The following is a 25,759-nucleotide window of genomic DNA, read 5'->3' on the forward strand; positions in this document are numbered from 1 at the left end:
GTTGTAATATTTGTTTTATGTTTTTCCATCGTTTATTCATTCTTTTGGGAAGGTGTGTAGGTCTCCGGACAAAGACTCTTTTCTCTGGACAAAGATTTATTGTTGATAAATATTGTGTTATATTTTGATTGACATTCACAAATACATGAGAAGATTATTGCTTTTAAGATCCTGGAGGGAGCATTATTGCTATTGCATTAGAGTTGGTACTTTTAAAAAAGTGGTTTTCATTTTCTGTGGTAGCAGGACACTGCAGTGTGGCGTTTCTAGTGTAGTTAGATCTTTATTTAGACCAGGATTTCACGACCTTGGCATTGTTGATATTTTGGGCTGGATAATTCTTTATTATAGGGGGCTGTCCTGTGAATTTTAGGATATTGAGCAGCATCCCTAGCCTCTACATACTAGATGCCACTGGCATCCCTTTCCCCCAAGTTATGACAGCCATTCCATTCATTGTCAAATGTTGTCAGCCACTGGTTTAGACCATGATGGTTTGTCCAGTTACTTATACATTGTGTTTTGGTAGAAAACTTAGTTCCTAGTTTCTTAAATTTGTTTTAACATTTACGAAAAATGTTACGATGCTCAAAAGAATTGCTAGTCAGGGGAAGCTTCTTTGATATATAGTCATGTGCCACATACTGACATTTTGGTCAGCGACAGACCATGTATATGACAGTGATCCCAAAAGATTAGTATCATGGAGCCTAGGTGTGTAGTATGCTGTGCTATTTAGATTTGTGTAAGTATACTCTGTGATGTTTGCACAATGACAAAATTGCCTAATGACACATTTCTCAGAATATGTACCCTCATCATTAAGTGACATATGACTGTACATGTATTTTTCCTGGATTTGATTCAACTAGGAAGTAGTTTCAAAAGGAAAGAAATTTAAGCAGGTATGTAATATATATACTTTGAAATGCTTCTCTACCTTATTCAAAGACTTTAGAAGCAGCCTGGTGGGTATAAATATTTTCGTGTAGTAGAAATGCACACAAACAAAAGTAGAACAACACGGACAGTATTTCAAGTAAAAACAGTATTGCCCATAATCTTACCATCTTATCAAGTCAACGTTTTAGTTGTCCAGTATCTTTTTTCGGTTATTGTGTATTCATTCAGCTTATTCAACTAATATTTATTGAACACCTTCTATATGCTAGGCACTGTTCTAGATTCTAGGAAGGCATCAGTGAAGAAAACTGGATAAAAATCTCTTCCATCATAGAGCTAAAATTCCAAAGGGCATAAGGGGAGATAGAGGAGAAATAGATGATAAAATAAATATATAGGTATATTAGGTGATAAATGCTACAAAGCTAGAGAAGATGTTATGTAGAATTTGTCAGTGTTGCTGTAGTCATCATATTGATAATATTAATTGCTTGCATATATTTTTTGAGTTGAGTTGCATATTTTCTTTTCTACTAAATGCTTAGGTTGTTAAAAATTTCCACCAATTATAGGCACGATGGTTTAAAAAACATTAATCCAGGGACTGGTCTGTCCAATTATAAAATCAAAGTACTTGCTGCATTTGAATGGCCAGTTGGTAATATTACAAAATATAGAAAAATTGTTGGTTGCATTTTAAATTTTAAGTAAATCTCATGTGACTACATTCATGTGTCCATCACTTAGCGACAGGGGTATGTTCTGAGAAATGCATCTCCTTAAGTGGTTCGTCGTTGTGTGAATATCATAGAGTGTACTTACACAAATCTAGATGCTATAGTCTACTATGCACCCAGGCTGTATGGTACTAATCTTATGAGACCACCATAGTCTATGTGGTCTGTCATTGACACAAACGACATTATGTGGTGCATGACTGTAGACCCTTTCCTGATAAACTTCTTAGACTTGTGTTATTTTGCAGAGATGGCCGATGTCCTGACCATAAACTTTTACCAAGAATTTTTTTTACCAACAATTAATTTTTAAATTAATTTTAAGAACCTGAAGAAAAATATAAAATGAAATATAATTGGGTTGATTTTCTCCGTTACTTCATTTTGAGGGTAGCTCTGAGAGATTATGTCTCCTAAGTGGGGCCCTCACCAGTCACTGGGGTTGATACAGACCTAGTTTCTGTTAATGAAAACTCATTGACATGATAAATACAGAGCGTAGCTTCTGCTAGTTGAAATTTCACTTGGTAAACAGAAACCAACATCAGCTTAGAGAAGAAAAACAAATGAGAAGTGGAATTTCTTTTTATTTAGTTGTACTGATATTGCTGAAGTTAATTGTTCTTTTCAAGGTGTCAGGGGAAAAGAAAGTCACTCTCACCCTGTTCCTTCCTTGTTTTCCCATTCACTCAAGTGGAAAAGTATCACTGATGCTATTAGCCAGTGAAATTGCTTCTCTTTGCTCACTAGTAGTTGGTGTTAAGTGGTGTTGGCCAGTGCATTTTGACTTCTTATAATCAGCACTAATTTGGAAACACAGGTACAGTCACACAAGAGACAGTATGATGAGAATTTGAAAGAAAAAATTAGAGAGGGAATTGGGGCCAATGAGTAACAGATGAGGAAAACATCCTCCAGCAATTGAGGGGTTGAATTCCTTCTCTCCAGCTCTTCTCTTCCACTTAATAAGTGAAATGCAAAGCCCTAAGGCTTTGGCCTCTAGTAGAGGAAGTGAAGAGATTTTGAATTGTTAGAGTAAAAAGATGATGTGGGTGGAGTAATGGGAACCTGGCAGAATAGCTGAGCTTTGCTTTTACTTCATTAAAAAAAACCTGTCATTATGTTTTGTAGATTATAGTAACGAAGATGAATTTGGAAGAAAGTTGAGGTTCCTCTTGCAACAGCTTCCACCTGTTAATTACAGTTTGTTAAAGTTTCTGTGTAGATTTTTAGCCAATGTAGCATCACATCATGAAGAAATTTGGTCTGCAAATTCTTTGGCTGCTGTCTTTGGTCCAGATGTCTTCCAGTAAGTTTTCCCACAAAATTTTGTTTAATTAAAAAAAAAATGAATTTGTGAAATAGAATCATTATACTGTCTCCCAAGGATCATAGGTTACTTGATGAACCTTTATTTTTTATAGTAGATTTGATTAATCCAGCATTTCTGTGAACAGGGTACAAATTAGGTAAGCTTTACAGATGGGAAAAGTGAGGCACAAAATGATGACATAAATTGCTCAGGTATATAAAAGTGACTCATTGGTTGTCTTCTGACTTTACCTGTGATTGATTTAAGGACTCAAAATTCAATCTGGACTTTATTCTTAGCATTTACACAGATGTGGAAGATCTGAAAGAGCAAGAAATAGTGAGCAGGATAATGGCTGGACTTCTGGAAAATTACTATGAGTTTTTTGAGAACGAAGAGGAAGATTTCTCATCTCATGATTTGAGTTCAATTACTGAACAGGTAAGAATATTTTATTTATTTATTTATTTATTTTTTTGTGAGGAAGATCAGCCCTGAGCTAACATCCATGCTAATCCTCTTCTTTTTGCTGAGGAAGACCGGCTCTGCGCTAACATCTATTGCCAATCCTCCTCCTTTTTTTCCCCCCAAAGCCCCAGAAGATAGTTGTATGTCATAGTTGCACATCCTTCTAGTTGCTGTATATGGGACTCGACCTCAGCATGGCCAGAGGAGCGGTGTGTCGGTGCACGCCCGGGATCTGAACCCGGGCTGCCAGTAGCGGAGTGCATGCACTTAACTGTTAAGCCACAGGGCCGGCCCCAAGTAAGAATATATATATATATTTTTTTAATTTTATTTATTTATTTTTTCCCCCAAAGCCCCAGTAGATAGTTGTACATCATAGTTTCACATCCTTCTAGTTGCTGTATGTGGGACGCGGCCTCAGCATAGCCGGAGAAGCGGTACGTCGGTGCGCGCCCAGGATCTGAACCGGGGCCGCCAGCAGCGGAGCGCACGGCACTTAACCGCTAAGCCACGGGGCCGGCCCTAAGAATATTTTAAATGTACTACTTGGAGGGAGAATTTTTTTTTTAAAGAATATGCTCTTAAGGGCTTGGCACAAACTTAGGTGGAATTCTTTTTTTTTTTTTTAATTTTTATTTATTTATTTATTTTTTCCCTGAAAGCCCCAGTAGATAGTTGTATGTCATAGTCGTACATCCTTCTAGTTTCTGTATGTGGGACGCGACCTCAGCATGGCCAGAGAAGTGGCACATTGGTGCACACCCGGGATCTGAACCCAGGCCGCCAGCAGCGGAGCACGGGCACTTAACCGCTAAGCCATGGGGCCAGCCGTTAGGTGGAATTCTTAAGTACTAAACTGGAAGTAGTTCTCTTGGTTATTATATGTAGTCATAGTGGCACATCCATGTAGTATATGAACGTGATACTTTTTCTGAACAACTTCTCGTTCCTTAATTTGTGTAATATGGAAAAGACATTGAAACCAGAGTATATGGTAGAGATTTTGTGGGGAGTTTTTTTGTGTTTTTTTCCTGTTAACATAAGCATTGTTTATTTTGTAAGAGTAGTGTGTTGTTTTGTTTTGCAAAGAAACTGCCAGCATAGAGGGCTGTAGGCAAAAGGTGAGAATTAGAAGGTAGGGGTGATGATTCAACACCAAGTTCACACATACTTTAAAAATAAGAAGTTTTTCTTGACTAAAATAGCAAGTCAATATAGCAGTGCAATTGTTGTCCTTAATGGGAAGCATCAGGAGAGTAATAGTTTAGGTTGCAGATATTTTTTAGCTCTTGTAACTCTTCAATATTAAAATCCATTTTAGGCTATATTATATTTTATTGTTACTGCTATGCCTTATATGTTACTGCTATGGTTGAGATTGTACAAAGATCCTAGTTACTTTCTCCTTTATGAAGTGAGAATATTGATGCTGAGTAATTGTAATTCACTGTCAAACCACATTAATCCAGACTTCTCAGGTTTAGAATTTGTGATTTAGGTCTTTGTGGAGGTTTTCTTTTGCACTTAAGTGAATGATTTGTCAAGAAAACTTTTATTAGGTTAAAACCTGTGAATTATTTATATTTTAGCTGTGGGGTGGGCTGCTACTTTTTTTTTTAATGAATAATAATTCACCTGGTTAAAAAAAAAGAAAAATATACAGTAAAATGTCTTGCTCTTACCTATATCCACTCCCTCTCTTCCAGTGTTTTTTTTCAGTTTCTTTATGCAAATATAATTAAATATTTCCTTGCAGTTTTTTAACAGAAAAGTAGCATACCATACACACTGTTCTGCACTTCATTTTTTTTAATCAGTTGTCAGTATATCTTGGAGATCTTTTCTTATTGGAATATAGGAAACATTTTCTTTTGTTTTTACATCTGCATAGTTCCCTACTGTATGGTTGTAACATTATAATTTATTTGATTTAGAGTACCAGTCCCTACTTGAAAAGGTGATAGTACATCCCAGTTTTCTCAGAATAGTCCTGGTTTGTATCTGCTTTCTGATGTAATTATTAGTCGCTCCCTTTTTCACTCTAAATATATCCAGGTTTAGATAAAAAATTATACGGTCACACTGTTTATTGATAGACATTTGGGTTGCTTCCCTTCATTTGCTCTTAGATTATAAAGCAGCATCTCTTGAAAGGTAGTTTATCATACAGATTTTCATTAGTTCTTAAAGGCCTTGGGTCTGATTGAATTAAGAGTTTTATTTTCTGGGTAGCCCAGCTTTTATTTAAAAGAGTTTCTATACTGTTGTGAACTTTTATGGATAAGTCTTTTTAACATTTGGGGTTCATATTTTCCTTAGTTTTTCATGTTTTCTTCATGTAAGCATTTTTATCTTTGTCTGATTTTCCCTCTCTCTTTCCTTTCTTCTTTCCTTCCCTCCTTTCTTTCCTTTCTTCCTCTCCCCTCTCTCTTTTTCAAGTATCAGGAGCTTTAAGGAAACAGTAACAGATGCCAGATTGCAACTTGTAACGTGTAAACTGAGGATGAAATCAGTGTGCATATATATATATTTGTAAAGTAAATCAAGTGGGTAGAATTTGTAGCCTGAATCAGTGATCCATGGAACTTTTAGCATACTTTTTTAATGTTTCCAACTATCATATACAGTTCCTGACTTAAAATAACTTGGTTAAGATAAAGAACTGACACATTGCTTCAAAATTATTCTTGCTTAAAAGAAAATGACAAGTAGACAGATATTCCTTAAACTTTTAATGTCTTTTTTTTTTTTCCTCTGAGGAAGATTTGCCCTCAGCTAACACCTGTGGCCAATCTTCCTATTTTTTTTGCTTGAGGAAGATTAGACCTGAGCTAACATTTGTGCCAGTCTTCCTCTATTTTGTATTTGGGTCACTGTCACGGCATGGCTGATGAGTGGTGTAGGTCCGTGCCCAGGATCTGAACCCGGGCTGCCGAAGCGGGGCGCCCTGAGCTTAACCACTATGCCACGGGGCTGGCCCCTTTAATGTCTTTTTATGTCCATTCCTCATCTTTGAGGAATTCTGTGTGCCACCTTTCTTTTCTTTAAATTATGTTTTAGTTCAGTAATTTATTTTTTTAAATAAAATTAATGGCTGCTCAAAATGAAATAATATACATACGTTTGTGTCACTAATTTTCTATATTTCTAAGATGATTTGACTTATTGTAAGAAACTGATGATGTCAGTTTGATCTAATGTTTAAATCTTGAGTCCTCTAATGTGTGCAGGGTATACCTTGATTATGCTTTACATTGTGGTGCAATTCTCTGATATCTATTATCATGTAGCTTCCTTGTGTATGCTGAAATATATCCATATCTCACATTTATTGCATTTGTATTTTTGTATTTTTTATTGTTTTTGTGAGGAAGATTAGCCCTGAGCTAACATCCGATGCCAATCCTCCTCTTTTTGCTAAGGAAGATTGTTCCTGGGCTAACATCCGTGCTCATCTTCCTCTACTTTATATGGGACACCGCCATAGCATGGCTTGACAAGAGGTGCATTGGTGCGTGTCCGGGATCCAAACCTGCAAACCCTGGGCCACCAGAGTGGAGTGTGCGCACTTAAGTGCTATGCCGCTGGGCCGGCCCTTGTATTTTTGTATTTTTTTAAGCACTAGAAAAATACACTTAAAATATGTTGTGCTTTACATTAAATAGAATAGTGGTTAACACCAGGAGATAATGTTGAATTCTGTAGATTTGCCTGTGGTTAGAAAAGAGGATTTTAGCCTATTGAACAGAATATGCTCAATAAATGGAGTAGTGCATTGAGTCCTGGAAGACAGTGATGTATATTTAATTATCTTGGCCCATATTGCTAATTAACAGGATCTATTTTCTTATCTATTTTTATTATATTTCTGAATTATAAGTGGGTTGCAAGTAATAGAAGAACAGATTTCTGAAAGTTTTTCTTTAAAGCAGATTTGATAATTTCAGTTTGACTTGTGAGGCTGAATTGAAAGATATTAGGTGAAAGTAAAATCGCCTCAAACTCAGCACAAATTGGTTGTATTTTTAAGTTGGCATAACTTAAATGCTGCTAATTTCTTATCCGCATATTTAAAGTTGTGGACAGACCTGGCCCATTCTGGGAATGCTTTGATTTTTCTCCTAATCTTGATATTTGAAGGAAGCAAAGTTTATCTAGCACTCTCTCCTTTTGGAGTTTCATCCCAGTAATGAAAGTATTTTTCTGTTAGAACTTTTTTTCAAGGTAGTAGATATTTTTATTAATAGTATGAGAGAGATGACTGGAGATGATGAGTAGGGAGTCTTTGAGAAATGACCGAGAGTCAGTGGACAGGTTCTTTGTATGGGATCCTTAAATGAATGCGAATCCAGTAGAGTGGTTTGAAGATGTAGGTGGTAATTATGTTTCTTTATACATTTGAGAAGGCAGGTAGCAGCGTTCTCCACAAGCTGGAGTCTGGAGAGCAGGCATTTCACGAGGCCCTAGAGAAGGGAATTACAACAGTCAAAGAAAGAAGAGATGTAAGTATGGATGAGAGTTTTCCATAAATGGCGTTGAGGCAGCTGCATATATAGGGCAGGTTCAGAATAACTTATGAATAGAATAGAGTGTTAATAAGCAGAACGTCAGGTTGACAAGGAGAGGATCAAGAAGACTTTTGAACATAAGTGAGGGGTGAGAGAGAGAGCATTTTTATCTAAGTTTTTGATGTTTACTCTTACCCAAACTAATTTAGTCAAGCAGGAAGTTACATTGGGAGGCCTGGGAGTTGGAAGAGGGGAGAAGAAAAATCCATAGGCTATTGTTCATGTCATGTCTTAGTTGATGATTATTGGTGAAAATACTGAAGAATGTCAATTAATTTACATCAAGGTTATTGAATATAATGTATTCAATATAATTGAGTATAAGGCTTTTGTTGTTGCTAAGAGCTGTTGACTGTAGACACAAACTGATTTTAAAACGTATCATGTAACATGTTAAAATAGTAGTCCCTCTGTACCAAAAATTTGTGGACCAAATAAACATTCATCTATTCTCAGTTAAATAAGGTTATCTTTTAAGTTTTTTTTTAATATTCTATTGTTGTGCCAAAGCTTTTCTTAATCAGCCACCGTAGTTCCCATTTTATACTTCTGAAAACAGTATTTTCTTGGCAGGTTTTTCTTGCTTGGGTTACCAGGTTACCAGACAGATATTCATTAAGTACATTCTTGACTTTCACTAATTAATTAAGTACATAGATGGAAAAAGAGGATAATTTTCCATTTGATCCAGTTTAAAAATGGATCTATCATTTGAAATTTTCACCTTTGTCTATAAATCTTACCTCTCAATTAATAACCACTTAGGCCAGTCATTTTCAGTCTTTTTCGTCACTGTTATACATGATAGGAGATAGATGAGGGATGGCATTTAAAGCACAATAAATTCAATAGAATCTGCTGCATATGCTTTATATATAAAGTAAATGGTTCAGAAATTGAGGTCATTAACTATTGATGATAATGAATTTTTAGTGACCTAACTAGTGACCTTGATACACCAGAGGTTGAGAGCTCCTGCTTTAGGGAGTTTGGATGGCAGATACTCTCTTCATTTTTTATAAAAAGTAATGTTACATATAGAAACTAGGATCTATGCTATATAGAAATAAGATAATTCCAGTTCCATTGATTGCTGTTATTTATTGCTTATTATGTATAGACACTACTGAAGAGTTTACATATATTATTTGATGCTTTCAACTAGCCCTGTGAGGCAGGTAGTATAGCATCTCCATTTAATACATAGGCCTGGAGAAGTTAAGTAAGTTGCCAGAGATAGTTAAGGACACAGTAGGGATGTGAACATAGGTCTTTCTGTCTCCAATTCTGGCTTTTACGTACTTACTGTATTATGCTTGAAAGAGCAGGCAATCTGTACATGTTAAGAGTAGGGTAGACTATCAGAGTGTAATTACCTTTCTTTTACCTTCTGAGGGTATTGTAGCAACAATTTTCCTGTCCATCAGGATAAACACCACTGTTACATGTAGTAGTAAATTTATTCTAGGTATTTCCAGTGCATTTGGCTAGAATGGACAAAAGTATACTTTTACTGCTCAATGTTTTTAATGACTAGTATTAATTATAAAAGATGTTAAGACCATTTATGGCTAGTTTCTTCTTTGGAATAGCTTAAAAAATATTTCTAATTTGAAAATATTTTGTTGGTTTTCCTTCTTTAATATTTCAGTGTCTTTTTATTAGAGTGATTATTTACTTATGTAGTCAATTTGATGATGGAAGATGTTTTATAGCCCCTGCCAGAAAGAGAATTATAACCTTGAGTTGTGCTTAATGGTCAAAACAGTGAGTTCCCCCTTGTTGTAAGGTCCAATCTCGTCATGAAAAAATCAATCTGAGTCATTTAGAAGTTAACTGATGTTTTCTAAAACATAGTTAACACCTGAAGGCAAAATTTCTGTGCCCTTTTTTTTTTTTTTTCACACTTACTCTATATTAAAATCATTTGTTTAATGCACCTGGAAATTAGATCAATTAGAAGTCTTTGTAACTATTAGATTTACAAAACTGGTTAGGAAATGAAGCTTTCTTAATATTGACTAACTATAGTGTGCAGGCTTTTTCATAGCTTGCAGTCTTACTCATATTCCTAGTGATGTACTAATGTAATCATTACTTCTTGCTTTAAAATGTTATGTTTGCTAGTTTGCAGTTTTATTCTAATATGGAAAAGTTGGCAATTGCTTACTCCATAAGAGAAATTAGTCCTAGGAAATGAAGTAAAAAATCAGTTGTTTGTGTTTAAAATTTTCTTAGAATAGTATATCTTAGACAATGTCAAATAACAGTTTCATTAAATTTTAATTCTCAATTTCCTTTTATTTACATAGGTTAATGAACTTTCTGAGGAAGAAGAGGAAGATGAAAAGTTGGAACATATAGAAGAACTTCCAGAAGAGGGTGCAGAAAAATCAAATGACATGCCGGAGGTGGTACAATTAAGGATGACTGAAAACATCCTGGAACCAAATAGTGTTACAGCATCAACAAGGTAGTATTTCATTTCAAAGAAAAAACTTTAGCTTTTGAGCATTTCATTCTAGGTGTAGATTCACTCAAGCACTAAATCACACAAATTGTTAATAGTATGTGATAGATTGGTTTGTGTATGAAAAAGAACAGCAAGATTTTAAAGAAGCAACCTTGCTAAGGAATTTTCAGTTATTAGCATTTATACCTTTCTTTAAAAATATAACCTCTTACATATATTTCTTCTTAAAGTTTATTTAGCCAGCCCTGGTGGTCTAGTGGTTAAAATTCAGCACTCTGACTGCTGCACATAGGTTCGTTTCCTGGTCAGGGAACCACACCACCTGTCTGTTGCTTGTCATACTGTGGCGGCTGTGTGTTGCTGTGCTGCTGAAAGCTATGCCACCAGTATTTCAAATGCCAAGAGTGTCACCCATGGTGGACAGGTTTCAGCAGAGTTTTCAAACTAAGACAGGTTAGGAAGGAGGATCTGGCTACATACTTCTGAAAAAATTGGCCATGAAAACCCTATGAATAGTGGAGCACTGTCTGATATAGCACGGGAGGGTGAGAGGATGGTGCAAAAAGACTGGGCAGGGTTCAGCTCTGCTGTACACAGGGTTGCTAGGAGTTGGAATCAACTGGATGGCACTAACAACAGCAAAGTTTATTTGTTTTTGTGTTACTAGCATGTTAGTTGTGTTGGGTAAAATTTCAGAACCTTTGGAAGTAGAATTGCTATAGTGGTTGAATTGACTTTTATTTACAGCTACTAGGCTAGAAGAACTAGGTTGAACTAGGTTGTAAGGACAGAACTTTGTGATCCATTAAGGTAGTACTTTCCAATCTTTTTCATATATAAAGTGATAATATTTATATGGCATACTGGGTAAACTTGGTAAATGTGGTAGGCTGGAGGCACTATCCTAGCATATAACTGGGGCCATTGGACACACTGTTTAGAAAGCTTTAGAGAATTTAAGAACTCCCCATACATAGCTTTAGGTTTGCTAAATTCTATGCTAGTTCTCTGTAAAGCTCCATGGTTTACTAACCCTTTCTAATTAGGGGGCAGCTATATATTTAGACCACTAGATATTTTTCATTAAATTTGTGTTCAATAGAATGGTGGTTAAAAAGCAGAGGAAATAATAATTTAAGAGTCAGAAAGCAAAATGTCATTTAAAAATAACTAGTAATATCTAAAGGAGGAACTATCCAATGTCATTTGGAAAATTTTTCAAGTAATTTAAAATGTATACTGCTAAATAAGACTATTTCATTTCTCAATGGGCCTCTAGATCTTTATATTATATATTGTTTCTTCAAACATGATTGTAATTATGGTATATTAACATGTTTATTTACTCTTTTGCCCTTGATTTAACGTTTTATTTGTGCTTTTCTATGTTTACATGACCTTCTAATTTATTTTTTGATGGCCTCTTAATAATTACATATAAGATATTTATAAACTATATGTTATTTATATCTTAATTATATGTTTACTCTCATTCTTTTCTTTGAACATTTTGAGTTATTCCAGCTAGTTTGTCAGTACTATACTGCTACTAAACAATCATTATTCTTAGACCCTTTTTTCCTTCTTTTGAAATATTTGGATAAATTTATGAGGCTCAAAGAGTGAACTTTTCTATGGCTTTTTGTGTGTGTGTGAGGAAGATCCTCCCTGAGCTAACATCCAATGCCAGTCCTCCTGTTTTTTTGCTGAGGAAGATTGGCCCTGGGCTAACATTCGTGCCCATCTTCCTTTACTTTATATGGGATGCAGCCACAGCATGGCTTGACAAGTGGTGGGTTGATGTGCGCCTGGGATCCGAACCTGTGAACCCCGGGCTGCTGCAGCAGAGTGCACACACTTAACCTCTGCGCCACCAGGCTGGCCCCTTCTATGGCTTTTGATAAGTATTTGCACACTACTTAGATAAAGACTTGGCCCAGTTTGCATTGCCATTAGCAATATTCTCTTGAGGACCTGAAAACAGTAGGTTTAAATGGGTGTTAAGAGTTATGCTTTCCAATAATGTGCCCACTAGCTACATGTGGCTATTTAAATTTAAGCTTAAACCAATTAAAATTAAATAAAATTTAAAAATCACTTCCACAGTTGTACTTACCACATTTCAAGTGCTCAGTAGTGATTAGTGGCTATCATATTGGACAGTGCAGGTATGGAACATTTCTATCATTGCCTAAATTTCTTTTGGATAGTGCTGATTTAGAGGGGCAAATTTGTCAAGTTTTTTAATTTATTTAATTACCAGCAAGGTTAAATGTTGTTTCAAATGTGTGTTACTAATAGTTTCTTCTCTTTGATCATCCATCTAGTTTTGTAGAGAATTCTCCTTCTCTCCAACAGTCCATTTTTAGATGGATTCATTTAATATTTGGTGGTAGTCAGGATTCCTTAATGGGAAGTCATAGAAACAGACCTTGGTTAAAGGAAAGAAAAAAGGCACTTTATTAGAAGAATGCTGAATAGGTCACAGAGTCAAAAGGAAAAGCAGAGATAAGAACATGGGCAGCTTGGGAGAATTTAGTAACAAAGGGTCATGGAAGAATCTCTTTAGCGTGTGACTAGTGCTGTGAGAGTTCCAACTATCTCCTTCCGTCTGTCATTCTGTTCAAGATCAGATTTATGTGGGGTGGCAGGGGAGAGGGTCTGGCCTAAATTGGGTCAAGTGTCCATCCCTCTGGCCAGGGTAGAACTGGTCGTTGTAATTTATGCGTCTGCCAAGATCATTGGATGGAGAAAGGAGCTAGTTTGCCACAGAAAAACGGGATTATTACTGAAAGAAAGTGGTGGGAATATCAGGCAGGAAAAACAAATGTGTCTGCCATAGTAGTCTTCTAGATTTAGTGATGATATTTGTAAATTTCAGTTAATATTTATATATTAACTTTTTATTTTAGTTTTGGCTGATGTGATTGCGTAAAGGTAAAAAATACGTTCTTTGATTATACATCTTGGATGAAGGAAAAGTAGGGGAGAAATATCCCTACAATGCACAGAGCCTAGTATATAGGGAGCTCTCAAATTTGTTTTAGGGAATTAGTGGATACTGTATTGCATGAAACTGGAGATTGAACTTTTGGTAACTTAATGTTTCATCTTTTTGAGTTTTTCTGTGAGGTAGTTCACAAACATTTATTGGAAGTATTAGGTAGCCTACTTTGTATTTCTCTTCAGAAGAAGCTATAGGAAGATATGTTAGAAACCTAAGGGAAATAAGCATTTAGTGACTGTTTAAAATAGTAGTTCTCAAACTTCTGGTCTCACATGTTATACAGTCATGCGCTACATAAGGTCGTTTCAGTCAGTATGGACTGCATATATGACAGTGGTCCCATAAGATTAGTACCATATAGTCTAGGTGTGTAGTAGGCTATACCGTCTAGGTTTCTGTAAGTACACGCTATGATGTTTGTACAATGATGAAATTGCCTAGTGATGCATATCTCAGAATGTGTTCCCATCATTAAGTGACAGTTGACTGTATTCTTAAAAATTATTGAGGACTCTAAAGACCTTTGTTAATTTTCATTATACCTATTGGCATTTGCCGTGTTATAAATTAAAACAGCATATTTAAACCACTGGGAGTGTTTCTTTATTCTGTTATACTTTCAAAGACACTTTTATTGGTAGCTAAAATATAGCTGTTTATGACCAAACAGTCTTTTTATTGATAAATTCCTCCTCCTTTATTAGTTTTAAGTTAGCAGTTCTCAAACTTTTTGGTCTTATGACCCCCTTACACACTTAAAAATTATTGAGGATCCCAAAGAACTTTTGTTTCTGTGAGTTACAGCTATTGGTATTTTCTGCATTAGGAATTAAAACCAAGAAATTTATTTGTTTTTTTAAAGTAACAATAAGCCTATTACATGTTAATATAAAATTTTTTAATCAAAAGTAACTGTGTTTTCCAGAATCTCCCAAAAATTTTTAGTGAGAAATTTTTCAGTGGCATTGTTCTACATTTTTATACATCTCCTTAAGGTCTGGCTTAATAGATGACAACTGGATTCTTAGATTTTCTTCTGCATTTAGTTTGTTGCCGTATGTTATTTTGGCTGAAGTATGTGAAGAAATCTGAAGTATGTGAAGAAAATCACACCAGTATGTAGTTGGAAAAAGGAGGAGGATTTTTATAGCCTTTTCAGATCATTGTGAATACTCTCCTTTGACAATACTCCAAAATTCGATAAGTGGTAGTTTCCTACAGGTTATTTCTAATGTGGAACCTGAAACCATATCTGTGAATTTTTCATAGTCTGATTCGTTGGTCTCTCTTGCACTTTAAGAGAATCTTTTACCCATGCTTGATTTTTGTAGGGTGGTACATTGGTCATTTGGAAAATACTGCTTCTCTGAGTTATTCACATCTTCCAGATGATGATAATTTTTGTTATATAATATCAAAAGCTCATGGTCTTTAATATCACCAGTGATTGTATCAAAAACATCTTTAAGTATTGGGATGCTGTTGAGCATATGGCGGATGATATAAGTTTTCAAGAATTCTAATTTTTGCTTGGAAACTCAGATTTTATCAGTACTGTTAGTTGTTTTTCTTGAAGTTAGTTTTGCTAATTTTTTTTTTTTTTTTTTTTTGTGAGGAGATCAGCCCTGTGCTAACATCTGCCAATCCTCCTCTTTTTTTGCTGACGAAGACTGGCCCTGGGCTAACATCCATGCCCATCTTCCTCCACTTTATATGGGACGCCACCACAGCATGGCTTGCCAAGCAGTGCCTCGGTGCGTGCCCGTGATCTGAACCGGCGAACCCCGGGCTGCCGCAGCAGAGCGTGCGCGCTTAACCACTTGCGCCACTGGGCCGGCCCCAGCATTTGATATTTTTAAAACTTATGGTTATTATAATGTATTGCCAAAGTTTTTTTTTTTGTGAGGAAGATCAGCCCTGAGCTAACATCCATGCCAATCCTCTTCTTTTTGCTGAGGAAGACTGGCCCTGAGCTAAAATCTATTGCCAATCCTCCTCCTTTTTTTCCCTTTTTCTCCCCAAAGCCCCAGTTGACAGTTGTATGTCATAGTTGCACATCCTTCTAGTTGCTGTATGTGGGACGCGGCCTCAGCGTGGCCGGAGAAGCGGTGCGTTGGTATACCCAGGATCCGAACCTGGCCGCCAGTAGCGGAGCACACGCACTTAACCGCTAAGCCACGGGGCCGGCCCCGAAACCATGGTTTTTTAAATGATAATTTTGCCATGGTTCTGGCATGAGTTATCTGGAAATCATCCTAATTTTACATTGGAAAAATTAACCATTAATGCTTTTCTGAAAATGGATAAGTGAACAATAGTACTGTACCTGTTGTCCATCTGTTTTAGCAGTTTCATATTTGTCATAATTTATATCTCTGGGTATAGTAGTTTGACTAATGAAAACAGACAGATTGGTTTTTCTGCTTTACGTTGGGTTAGGCTTAAATATTTTTATAGGAGTTCTAGACAGATTCAAAATTTTGTCCCTTTTTCCCTACATCCCACAAAGTTGCACAGTACTTGGGAAGAAATTTGTGGACTGTTGGTTGAGTCCTTCCTTGTCAGTAGTGACCACATGTTGCAGCCTGCTTCTGTTTAGACTGAAGCTCTGATAGTTTCTCAGAAGTTTTTATAAGCCCATCCCCATCCTTTATAGTGTTTGAAGTCTCTTTACCTGATGTTTTTGTTGGGAGAAGCCTCAGTATTCAGAATGGCCTGCAAGGCTCTATTGCACAGGTAAAGTGATCCTTATCAGATTTAATTGAAGCAGAGCTGCAGTACTTTTATTGAAGCATTGTTCGTAACATTAAATATTTGCAATTGGGAAATTAAAATAATAGTTGTTCCCTATGATGATTGTATTTAAATTACAAAAAATTAGTAATGGGAATAAATGGCTGCAAGACTGATTGTAAGTTCTCAAGAAGTTTACGTGATTGTAGGCAGATTTGAAAATAGAGTTAACAGCAGAAGGGAGAAAAAGGTCAGAGAATGACTACAATCTTTAATGTTACACTTGACTGAAGACTTTAAAATATGTGTGACCCTTGTGATTTATGTTTGTCCTTTCATTCTGGTCTTCCTGGTCTTGGGGTTTAGTGAAAACAGTTAGCATTTTTAGGTAGTCTTTATGGCATCTGTCTATAGTACCTAAGTAATTTGACCTTAAATTTGTCAGCAGTTCTTTTTCTTGTGTCTTTATTAATCAGAACCCATATCCTTATGATACCTATGCTGTTTTGCTGCTGCTGCAGATGCATAGCTCTACTGATAAATCTTTGTTACAGCCATGTGTTAGCCCTGGTTTGTGCATAAGTGCTTTTTTACCCACAGAACTTGCCTTAGTCTGAAAACAAAGCATAATTAAATTCTTTGAAATCTGAAAACTAAATCAGTCCTTTGTCCTTCAGAAGTTCAGAGAACAAAGTTGTACAGTTGACTTTATAGCCTCGTGGGTGACAATCTGACTCATAAAGTACAAAATCTATTTATTTTATTTGTTTACTGTGGCTTTTTGGGGTGGGGAGAGGATCTTCATTGAAAGGAGCTGTTTATTTGATTGTCCCAGCATACAGCCTTCAGGGCTAAAGAATCTTTAGTGTTACACTAATAATCTAGCTTGCTGATCACTACTTTTATATATATTTCACTACTTTATATACTTGTAATTTAATTCCAATAGCATTTAAAAGGGATAGGAAACAAAAAGATCAACTCTTCTGCTTACTCATCCAATTTAAGACTATCAGAACTTTTACTCTTTTTGCTCCTTTGGATAACTGGAAAATCTTATTAAAGTTTAGTATTTTTGGAGGGTAGTTATAGATCTAGGCCAGTGTTTCTTAAACTTATGAGAATGGATAAAAATCATCACTGGTGCTTGTTAGAAATGGCGACTCTGGGGCCTTGCCTCAGAGGTTTGGGAAGGGATCCAGGAATCTACTTTTTTAAAGCTTTTTTGTAAATTGGGAAATAAAATCATACATACAAAAATGGCATATAACAAATGTGTAGTAAAACAAGTTAGTAAAAAGCCAATATCCATGTAACCACCACCCAGATTTAGAAATAAACACTGACAGCACCCCAGTAGCTCTCATAGTCCTGATCCCTATCCTCTGCACTAAAGGTCAGCACTATGCTGACTTTTATGGCACTCAACTTCCTTGTATATTTTTGAGTTTTATGAAAATTAAATATGTATAATTTTGGTCTAGTTTCTTTCACTAAACATTGTATGTGAGATTTATCCATGTTGTTGCACGTCACTGTGGATTGTTCATTTCGTTGCTGTAAAGTATTCCATTATATGATTATACCATAATGATCCAATTTACTGTTGTGGACAATTGGATTGTTTTAACTTTTTGACTATTGTGAATAACGTCACCATGTACATTCTTGTATATGTCTTCTGGTGCACACATGCATGCACATGAAGACATAAACCTGTGTCTCGACGTCAGTAAATATTGCCAAATTGTTTTCCAAAGTGCTTACTCCAGTTTATGTCTTCACTGATAGTGTTTGAGCATTGCCATTGCTTCACATCCTTGCCAACAGTTGATATTAGCTATTCTGGAGGATGTATAACAATATTTTGTTTTCATTTTAATAAGATCTGTCCCCTTTCCATATGTTTATTGGCCCATTCCTTCTTTTGTGAAATGCCTGTTCAAATCTGTTTCCTACTTTTTTATTGGATTTTCTTTTTCTTATTGAATTGTAGGAGCCCTTTTAAAATATGTGTTGCAGATTTCTTTTTGCCATTGTGTGTTGTGCCTTTTCCTTCTCATATTGTGTCTTCTGATGAATAATTTCTAATTTTAATCAAGTTTATCATTCTTTTCCCTTTGTGGTTAATGCTTGTGTACAATTTAAGAAATCTTTTTTTTAGATATACATTCCTGTATTATCTTCTAAGAGCTGTATCATTTTACCTCTCATTTTAGGCCTATAATCTACCTGGAATTGATTTTTGTCTCTGGTGTGTGAGGTGGGGCCAAGTTACCTTTTCCAATATGGATACCAAATTGTTCTAGTATTCATTTTTTGAAGAGACTGTTTTTTTACCTGTAGTGCCACCTTTCTTCTGAATCAAGTGTATATGCATGGGTTCGTTTCTGTTCTGTTTGTCTATTCTTGTGCCAATACCATACTGTCTTATTTACTTTGACTTTATGGTATTTGAGGTCTGGGGTAGGGTCCATATCTCCAATAAAAACACTGTCATTTCAGGAGAGTCTGATACAAGTGGTCCATAGATGACATCCTGTTTTAGGGGTAGTAAGAAAGCTCCCAAATTCTGGTTTAATCTTTACTAGCCTGTGTGTATAATTACTATAAAAACACATTTTTTTAATTTATTTATTTATTTATTTATTTATTTATTTATTTATTTATTTATTTATTTATTTATTTATTTATTAATTATTTTTTGTGAGGAAGATCAGCCCTGAGCTAACATCCATGCTAATCCTCCTCTGTTTGCTGAGGAAAACCGGCTCTGAGCTAACATCTATTGCCAATCCTCCTCCTTCCCCGCCGCCCCCCAAAGCCCCAGTAGGTAGTTGTATGTCGTAGTTGCACATCCTTTTAGTTGCTGTATGTGGGATGCGGCCTCAGCATGGCCAGAGAAGCGGTGCGTCAGTGCGTGCCTGGGATCCAAACCCGGGCCGCCAGTAGCGGAGCGCGCGCACTTAACCGCTAAGCCACGGGGCCGGCCCTAAAAACACATTTATTAAATGTTACCATTTTGATATATAGTTGCACACATTATTTATGCACATATAAAAACGCTTTGTCATGTTATTTCCTAATCTTTATGAATATCAGTAATTTAAAAATGGTCCGTTGATTGTATGTACCCTAGTCCATTTTATATATTTGCTGGTATTTCTTAAAAATAATTCTGTAAATATAGTAAAATTTTAATTTTAGAATCTAGATGGTGGATCTGAGGGTGTTTATGTAAATTTTTATAGTATTGTGAAAAATAATGCTTCAAAGAACAACTTATGGTATAAAGTTTTTTTTTTTTTAATTTAGGATAGATTTTGGTAGATTCGATAGACTCTAGATAGAGTTGCAGATGTGGAATTTCTTTTTTTTTTTTTTTTTTGTGAGGAAGATCAGCCCTGAGCTAACATCTGCCAATCCTCTTCTTCTTGCTGAGGAAGAGTGGCCCTGGGCTAACATCCATGCCCATCTTCCTCCACTTTATATGGGATGCCGCCACAGTATGGCTTGACAAGCGGCATATTGGTGCGCGCCCGGGATCCGAACCGGTGAACCCTGGGCCGCCCCAGCGGAGCACACGCACTTAACTGCTTGTGCCACCCGGCCGGCCCCCACATGTGGAATTTCTGAGTCAAAGAGCCTGTGCATACTTTTAGGGCTCTTGAAAACACATTGCCGGGGCCGCCCGGTTGGCGTAGTGGTTAAGTGCATGCATTCCACTTCGGCGGCCCAGGGTTTGAAGGTTTGGATCCTGGGTGCGCACCGATGTGCTGCTTGTCAAGCCATACTGTGGCGGCATCCCATATAAAGTAGAGGAAGATAGGCACGATGTTAGCTCAGGGTTCATCTTCCTCGCCAAAAAGAGGAGGATTGGCAACAGATGTTAGCTCAGGGATTATCTTCCTCACAAAAAGAAAAACAAAAAAACCCCAACACATTGCCAAATTGATTTCCATAAATTTTTCTAATTTACCTTCCCACCAGCAACATAGGAGTGTCAGTTTTATGCCTTTATCATTTTAGTTTATTAACATCAGCAAACATATATATTAGTTTTATCTTTTTATTTTAAATTTGCATTTCTAGTTAGGTTGATTATTTTTCATTTGTTTATTTGATTCTTTGTGAATCTATGTGTGTCCATTTGTCTACTAGCATTTTAGTGATAGTCTAATCTGACAAAAAAGAGTGAGAAAATTCCTCTGGGAGAATAAGTAGATGATGACTAACAGTGGCAAATTCGAAAATGAACAGAAAGGATATAAGCTCTATCAAAAGTTAAAACATGGTATAAGGCTTTAGTAACAGATTGATGGACTAAGTAGTTGAGAATTAGAACTTTTTGAGAATTTACTATAAGATAAAGCAAAAGCTCACCAGAAATCACAAATTAAATGGTGAAGAGAAGGGTGTTGGATTTATAAATTTTCTTCATACCATTCAACATACTATACTGTCAGTGGATTATAGTTAGGTATTAAAAATAAAATGAATATTTCTAAATAGGTGTGGAATTGTCTAAGTTTAGAGATTACAAATATTACTGAGGAAAATGTAACAACACCATGTAAAGATTTAACTTTTATAATTAAATAGCAACTCGTAACCAAAATCGAAAATATAAACAATAGATCATTGCAGCAAAATATCAGAAAAAGATTTAATCTTAGTTGACATTTAAACACTCTTTAGGGAAAGCCTCATTTATCTTTCTTTCTTTTTTTTTGTTTTTTTCTGCAGAAGTCCCTAAATATTTAACTTTCAGCTCACCTGAAACTACTAGAAGTAGACTGCTGGCTGCATTCTTCTTTGTGCACGTATATGTGATTTTTCTCCTCAGCTTTTCCTTATTTCAGAAATAAAGTCCCAAGAAACTTCAGTTAAATATGAGCATGTCTTTAAGTACTTCTATTGAGAGTATCAGCATGAAAGCATTTAGAGCTAAGAATAATCCATTCATGAAAACCAGAATAATATTGGCAGTTAAAAAATTTTTTTTAAAGCTAGGAGAGGTTATATGTGCCAAACCAGGATGGCTTACTGTTGTCTGATAAAGCAGTTGTGCAATTTGCTACTGTTGTGTTTGCTGTAAGGGAGACCTGAAGATTACTGGGTGAGTGATAAATGATATTCATTTGTTCTCCTATAAAGTATCCTGAGAATATTAACCTGACAGAACCTGTTCCTCGTGTTGGTTAGAGTTTGTATTGGCACATTTTATAGAGGATCTTCATAAAACTAATTTAAATTTACTTTTTTAAAATGACTCTTTTTATTGAAGAATCACATGCATACAGAAAAGTTCACAAATCATAATAAGGTCATTGAATTATCAGAAAGAGAACTCAACTTGTATAACCACCATCTGGGTCATCTGCTCCTGTCCCTTCTCCAATACTACCATCTCCCTGTTCCCCAAAAGTAGCCACTATCTGACTTCTATTGTTGTAATTAGTTTTTCCTGTTAGTGATTTTTTTCCTTTAAAAATCAAGTTTATTGAGGTATAATTTTCACACAATAAAATGCACCCATTTTATAAATGCACACATACACATATATACCTGTTAACATCCACTACAGTCAAGATAGAGACTATTTTTATCGCCTCACATGCTTCTTTACAGTAAATCCTGCCCCCTCACCCCCAGTCTGTGCCCCAGGCAACCACTGATCTGCTTCTGTCACTGTATAGATTAGTTTTGCCTATTTAGAATTTCATATAAATGGAATCACATATTGTAGATACTCTTTTGTGTCTGGCTTCTTTTGTGTGGCCAGACACAAAAATGTTTTGTGAGATTCCTGTTGTTGCATGTATCAGTTCTTCATGCCTTTATGAAAAAATGCTGAGTAAATTCCGTTGTAGGGATATTCCACAGTTTGTTTATCCATTCACCTGTTTGGGTTGATTAATGTTTTGAGCTATTATAAGTAAAGCTTCTATGCTTGTGCAAGTCTTCTTATGGACTTATGCTTTCATTTCTCATGAGTAAATACCCAGAAGTACAATTGCTGGGTCATTTGGTAAATTTTATAAGAAACTGCCAAACTGGTTTCCAAAGGGGTTGGAACATTTTCTATTCCCACCAGCATTATATGAAAGTCCTAGTTGCTTCGCATCCTACCAACACTTTAATTTTTATTTTATTTTTTTTGTTTATTTATATTTTTGTGAGGAATATCTGCCCTGAGCTAACATCCATGCCAATCCTCCTCTTTTTTTACTGGGGAAGACTGGCCCTGAGCTAACATCCGGGCCCATCTTCCTCCACTTTATGTGGGATGCTGCCACAGCATGGCCTGACAAGCGGTATGTCGGTGCGCACCTGGGATCTGAACCCGGGCTGCCAGCAGTGGAGTGCGCACACTTAACCGCTGCGCCACGGGGCCGGCCCCTTTAATTTTAACTTTAAACATTTTAGTGGTATCCACATTTTATTGTGTGTTTAAGTTGCACTTTTGATAACTGTGGTAAAAATGAGGCTATTATCTATCTATTTTTTTTGCTGAGGAAGATTTGCCCTCAGCTAACTTCTGCTGCCAATCTTCCTCTTTTTGTATGTGAGTCACTGCCACAGCATAGCCACTGACAGATGAGTGGTATAGGTCTGTGCCTGGGAACCGAACCCTGGGCCACCGAAGTGGAGCATGCTGAACTTAACCGTTAGGTCATGGAGGCGGGCCCTATCTGTATTTTTATAAGGATCCATAGTATGGTGCAAAATTTGCTAAGGAGAGTCTGTTACTGGCCCAGTGAATGAGGTGGTCTGAATTTTAGTATCCACTTTACCTTTTCTTTTTATAGCCTGAGAACATCCTTTGAGTAGTAGCATATGCTGTTACTTCTGGCAAGGAGTGTAGGGCCAGCACTGAGGCCTTCATACTATCCTAGATAGGATGCTTTTGTTGGGCCAGTCAGTAGTCGGGTTTTTTTCCCTTCAGCCTTGGAATAGGTCGTTTCTCCAAGTGAGCTCTAAGTGGAGTAGTTGGCTACACGCACAGAGTATATATATTTAAGGATCTTTTTGTGTGAGAAAAGATTTCTTTAGAAAATTAGAATCATACTCTGCTAGAGGTGAACATAAAGCTTAGTGCACACTCTCCTGTTTGTCAAGGTAGTGCAAATGTGGCAGTTTCAGCACGTTTTGTAGTCATTTAGTATTGAAAAATTTTATAGCTAATTTCTTTCTTTGATTGCAGTGCCCATATATCTCCCATCAGCATCTTACCAGCCTCTGCGGAGTGAGTAGTATACTTACAGAAGATAATTATAAAAAAATTTTTAAATATTACTAAACTTTAGAAATTAAAATCGTATATTTATTGGGCTCACTTTAGAGGAAGTATTGTACATAAGACCATGAAACTAGTTAGTATATTATGTACTGCAGTAGGAGCAAGTGAAGAAGGAACACATTCCACTAATGTACAAAATAAAGAACTTTCTTCAGATGATTTTTTTTGATCTTCTGAAATGATTGAAAAATGTCAGTAGAGCTTTTTAAAATTGTTTTAAGATGTAGATTTCATGTAAAAAATATGGACAGTACACTACAGTTTCTTTTATTTAGCTGAATCTTGGTAAATTATTTTGCTTTATAAATGTAGCTTTGAAAAGTCTATTAAATGGCTTTCTATGTAGTACTGAGGAATGAATTATTGGGACAACTGATCCTTCCCACCTCAGTAGTAATGGCGACATTATGATTGATTTATATAATACTGATTTGGGAAAATTTAATTTTAAATTTTAAGCCAGTATCATGTATTCCTTTTATGTATTTCATTTTACACTCTAGCACCCATTTAAATACCATAATAATTTGTTTCAGTGGTTGTAGGTTTTAACATTTGTTTATGTGGCCAAATATCCAGTTAGGGTGACTGCTTCTCACTAAAATGTGTTCTGTTTTGTAGCATTTTAGAAAGAACAATTAGAGCAGCTGTGGAACAGCACCTTTTTGATCTGCAGAGCAGCATAGATCACGATCTTAAGAATTTACAACAGCAAAGTCTGGTGTGTAATAATGAAGCAGGAGGTATTAATTGTGATGGGAAAGGATCTAATAACCAGTAAGAAATTTAAAACATTTTACTGTTATTTATTAAGAGTTATACAATTGTTTTGTTATCAAAAAAGTAAATATTTTTACTTAAACAATTGAGTCTCATCTTACTTGGGGATTTCTGAAAAGCGACTTTGTATATACTTGTATATAAATTGCATATACTTAATTAACATTGAAAATCTTATAAATCTTCCATTAAGGTAGTAGACATTAAAGTCCAACACAGCTAGAGTTTCCTCCCTGAACACCAGGTGAAGTAGTGAGCTTACCTTTAGGGACTATGTTGTATGAAAAATAACTTAGAAAAATTAGACCCAAACTCTGTGCAGCACATGGTCATACCATGAGAGACATGCGGTGATCTAGACAGATAGGTGCAGAGACGGCAGATTGACATCACTCCTAGTGCATGTGGTCATTGAGTGAAATGGTGAGCAGAATCACCCTTTGCTATTTGACTTGTTATCCCCTGCTACCAGCCTCTGCCCTCCCTGCATGGTTTTTTTAGGTTAGCTGTTAACAGTTGAATTTGTGTAAGTTAAAAGTACCTCTGTGTACCGTGGGATGTGTGATGTTGCTCTACTCTTCATCTGACTTGTTACCTTTAAATGGACGAAACCCTCATCTCCTTTCCTGTTACCTTAGCCCTCCCGGCACTTTAGGATATATAGGTGCCTTCCTCTGAGACCATGATGCAATCATTTTATAGTTTTTATTTATCAGTTTTTATTTTGGGGACAGATGAGAATGATGTACCCAAGTTTGGATGATTCATAGGAAGGTAAAAAAAATAGATGGTTGGGTAGATTGATTTTTTTTTTTTTTTAAGCATTAGATTTTTTCTTTTTTTTTGTGAGGAAGATTAGCCCTGAGCCAACATCTGTTGCCAATCCTCCTCTTTTTACTGAGGAAGACTGGCCCTAGGCTAACATCTGTGCCCATCTTCCTCTACTTTATATGGGACGCCGCCACAGCATGGCTTGACAAGCGGTGCGTTGGTCCTCGCCTGGGATCTGAACCTGCAAACCCCGGGCTGCCGGAGCAGAGCGTGCAAACTTAACCGATATGCCACTGGGCTGGCCCCAAGCGTTAGACTTTTAAAAGGCTAAATATGTGTAATATACTAGAATAGCTATCAAATATGAAATGAAGCTGAAAAAATTAACAGATGTGAAAACCAATGGTTGGAAGATGTTTATTTTAGGAATAATGTTTATTGTACAGCTGCAGGTGTACCATGTATTCTGCGTGGATGGCATCACCAGTCCCTGCAGCTCTGTGTGATGGCCCTGGTTTGTGTTGTTTGAAGGCATGATTAGAACTGATTCAACTGGATCTATAGGGCGTATTTGGGCTGAATATGAAGGAAAAAAGTGGTATCTAAAAATTGGAAACAGTGGGGAAATGTTTCAAAGGATATGATATAAGCAGATTCCTTGGAGTTTGTCCTTAGCTAGAAATTCTGAAAACCTATGCCCATGC

General features: G+C 36.2%; 1 protein-coding gene across 10 annotated transcripts in view; it reads left to right on the forward strand.

Moving 5' to 3' along the window:
• FAM13B (family with sequence similarity 13 member B) overlaps positions 1-25,759 on the forward strand; it is an 87,503-nt gene that overhangs the window by 16,994 nt on the left and 44,750 nt on the right. For 4 of the 10 annotated variants that reach the window (XM_087429749.1, XM_087429752.1, XM_087429751.1 and 1 more), the window contains 6 exons: positions 2,772-2,949; positions 3,252-3,393; positions 7,824-7,922; positions 10,301-10,461; positions 23,409-23,450; positions 24,126-24,281. In XM_087429749.1, coding sequence (XP_087285875.1) covers positions 2,772-2,949; positions 3,252-3,393; positions 7,824-7,922; positions 10,301-10,461; positions 23,409-23,450; positions 24,126-24,281 — 778 coding nt within the window. The remainder of the gene's footprint in view (positions 1-2,771; positions 2,950-3,251; positions 3,394-7,823; positions 7,923-10,300; positions 10,462-23,408; positions 23,451-24,125; positions 24,282-25,759) is intronic. The other 6 variants (XM_014795726.2, XM_004420152.3, XM_014795702.2 and 3 more) reach the window with 5 other exon arrangements.

This window comes from Ceratotherium simum, chromosome 4 (genome assembly GCF_057802395.1).
Source record: "Ceratotherium simum simum isolate JZ-2026a chromosome 4, ASM5780239v1, whole genome shotgun sequence".
Lineage (NCBI taxonomy): Eukaryota > Metazoa > Chordata > Mammalia > Perissodactyla > Rhinocerotidae > Ceratotherium > Ceratotherium simum.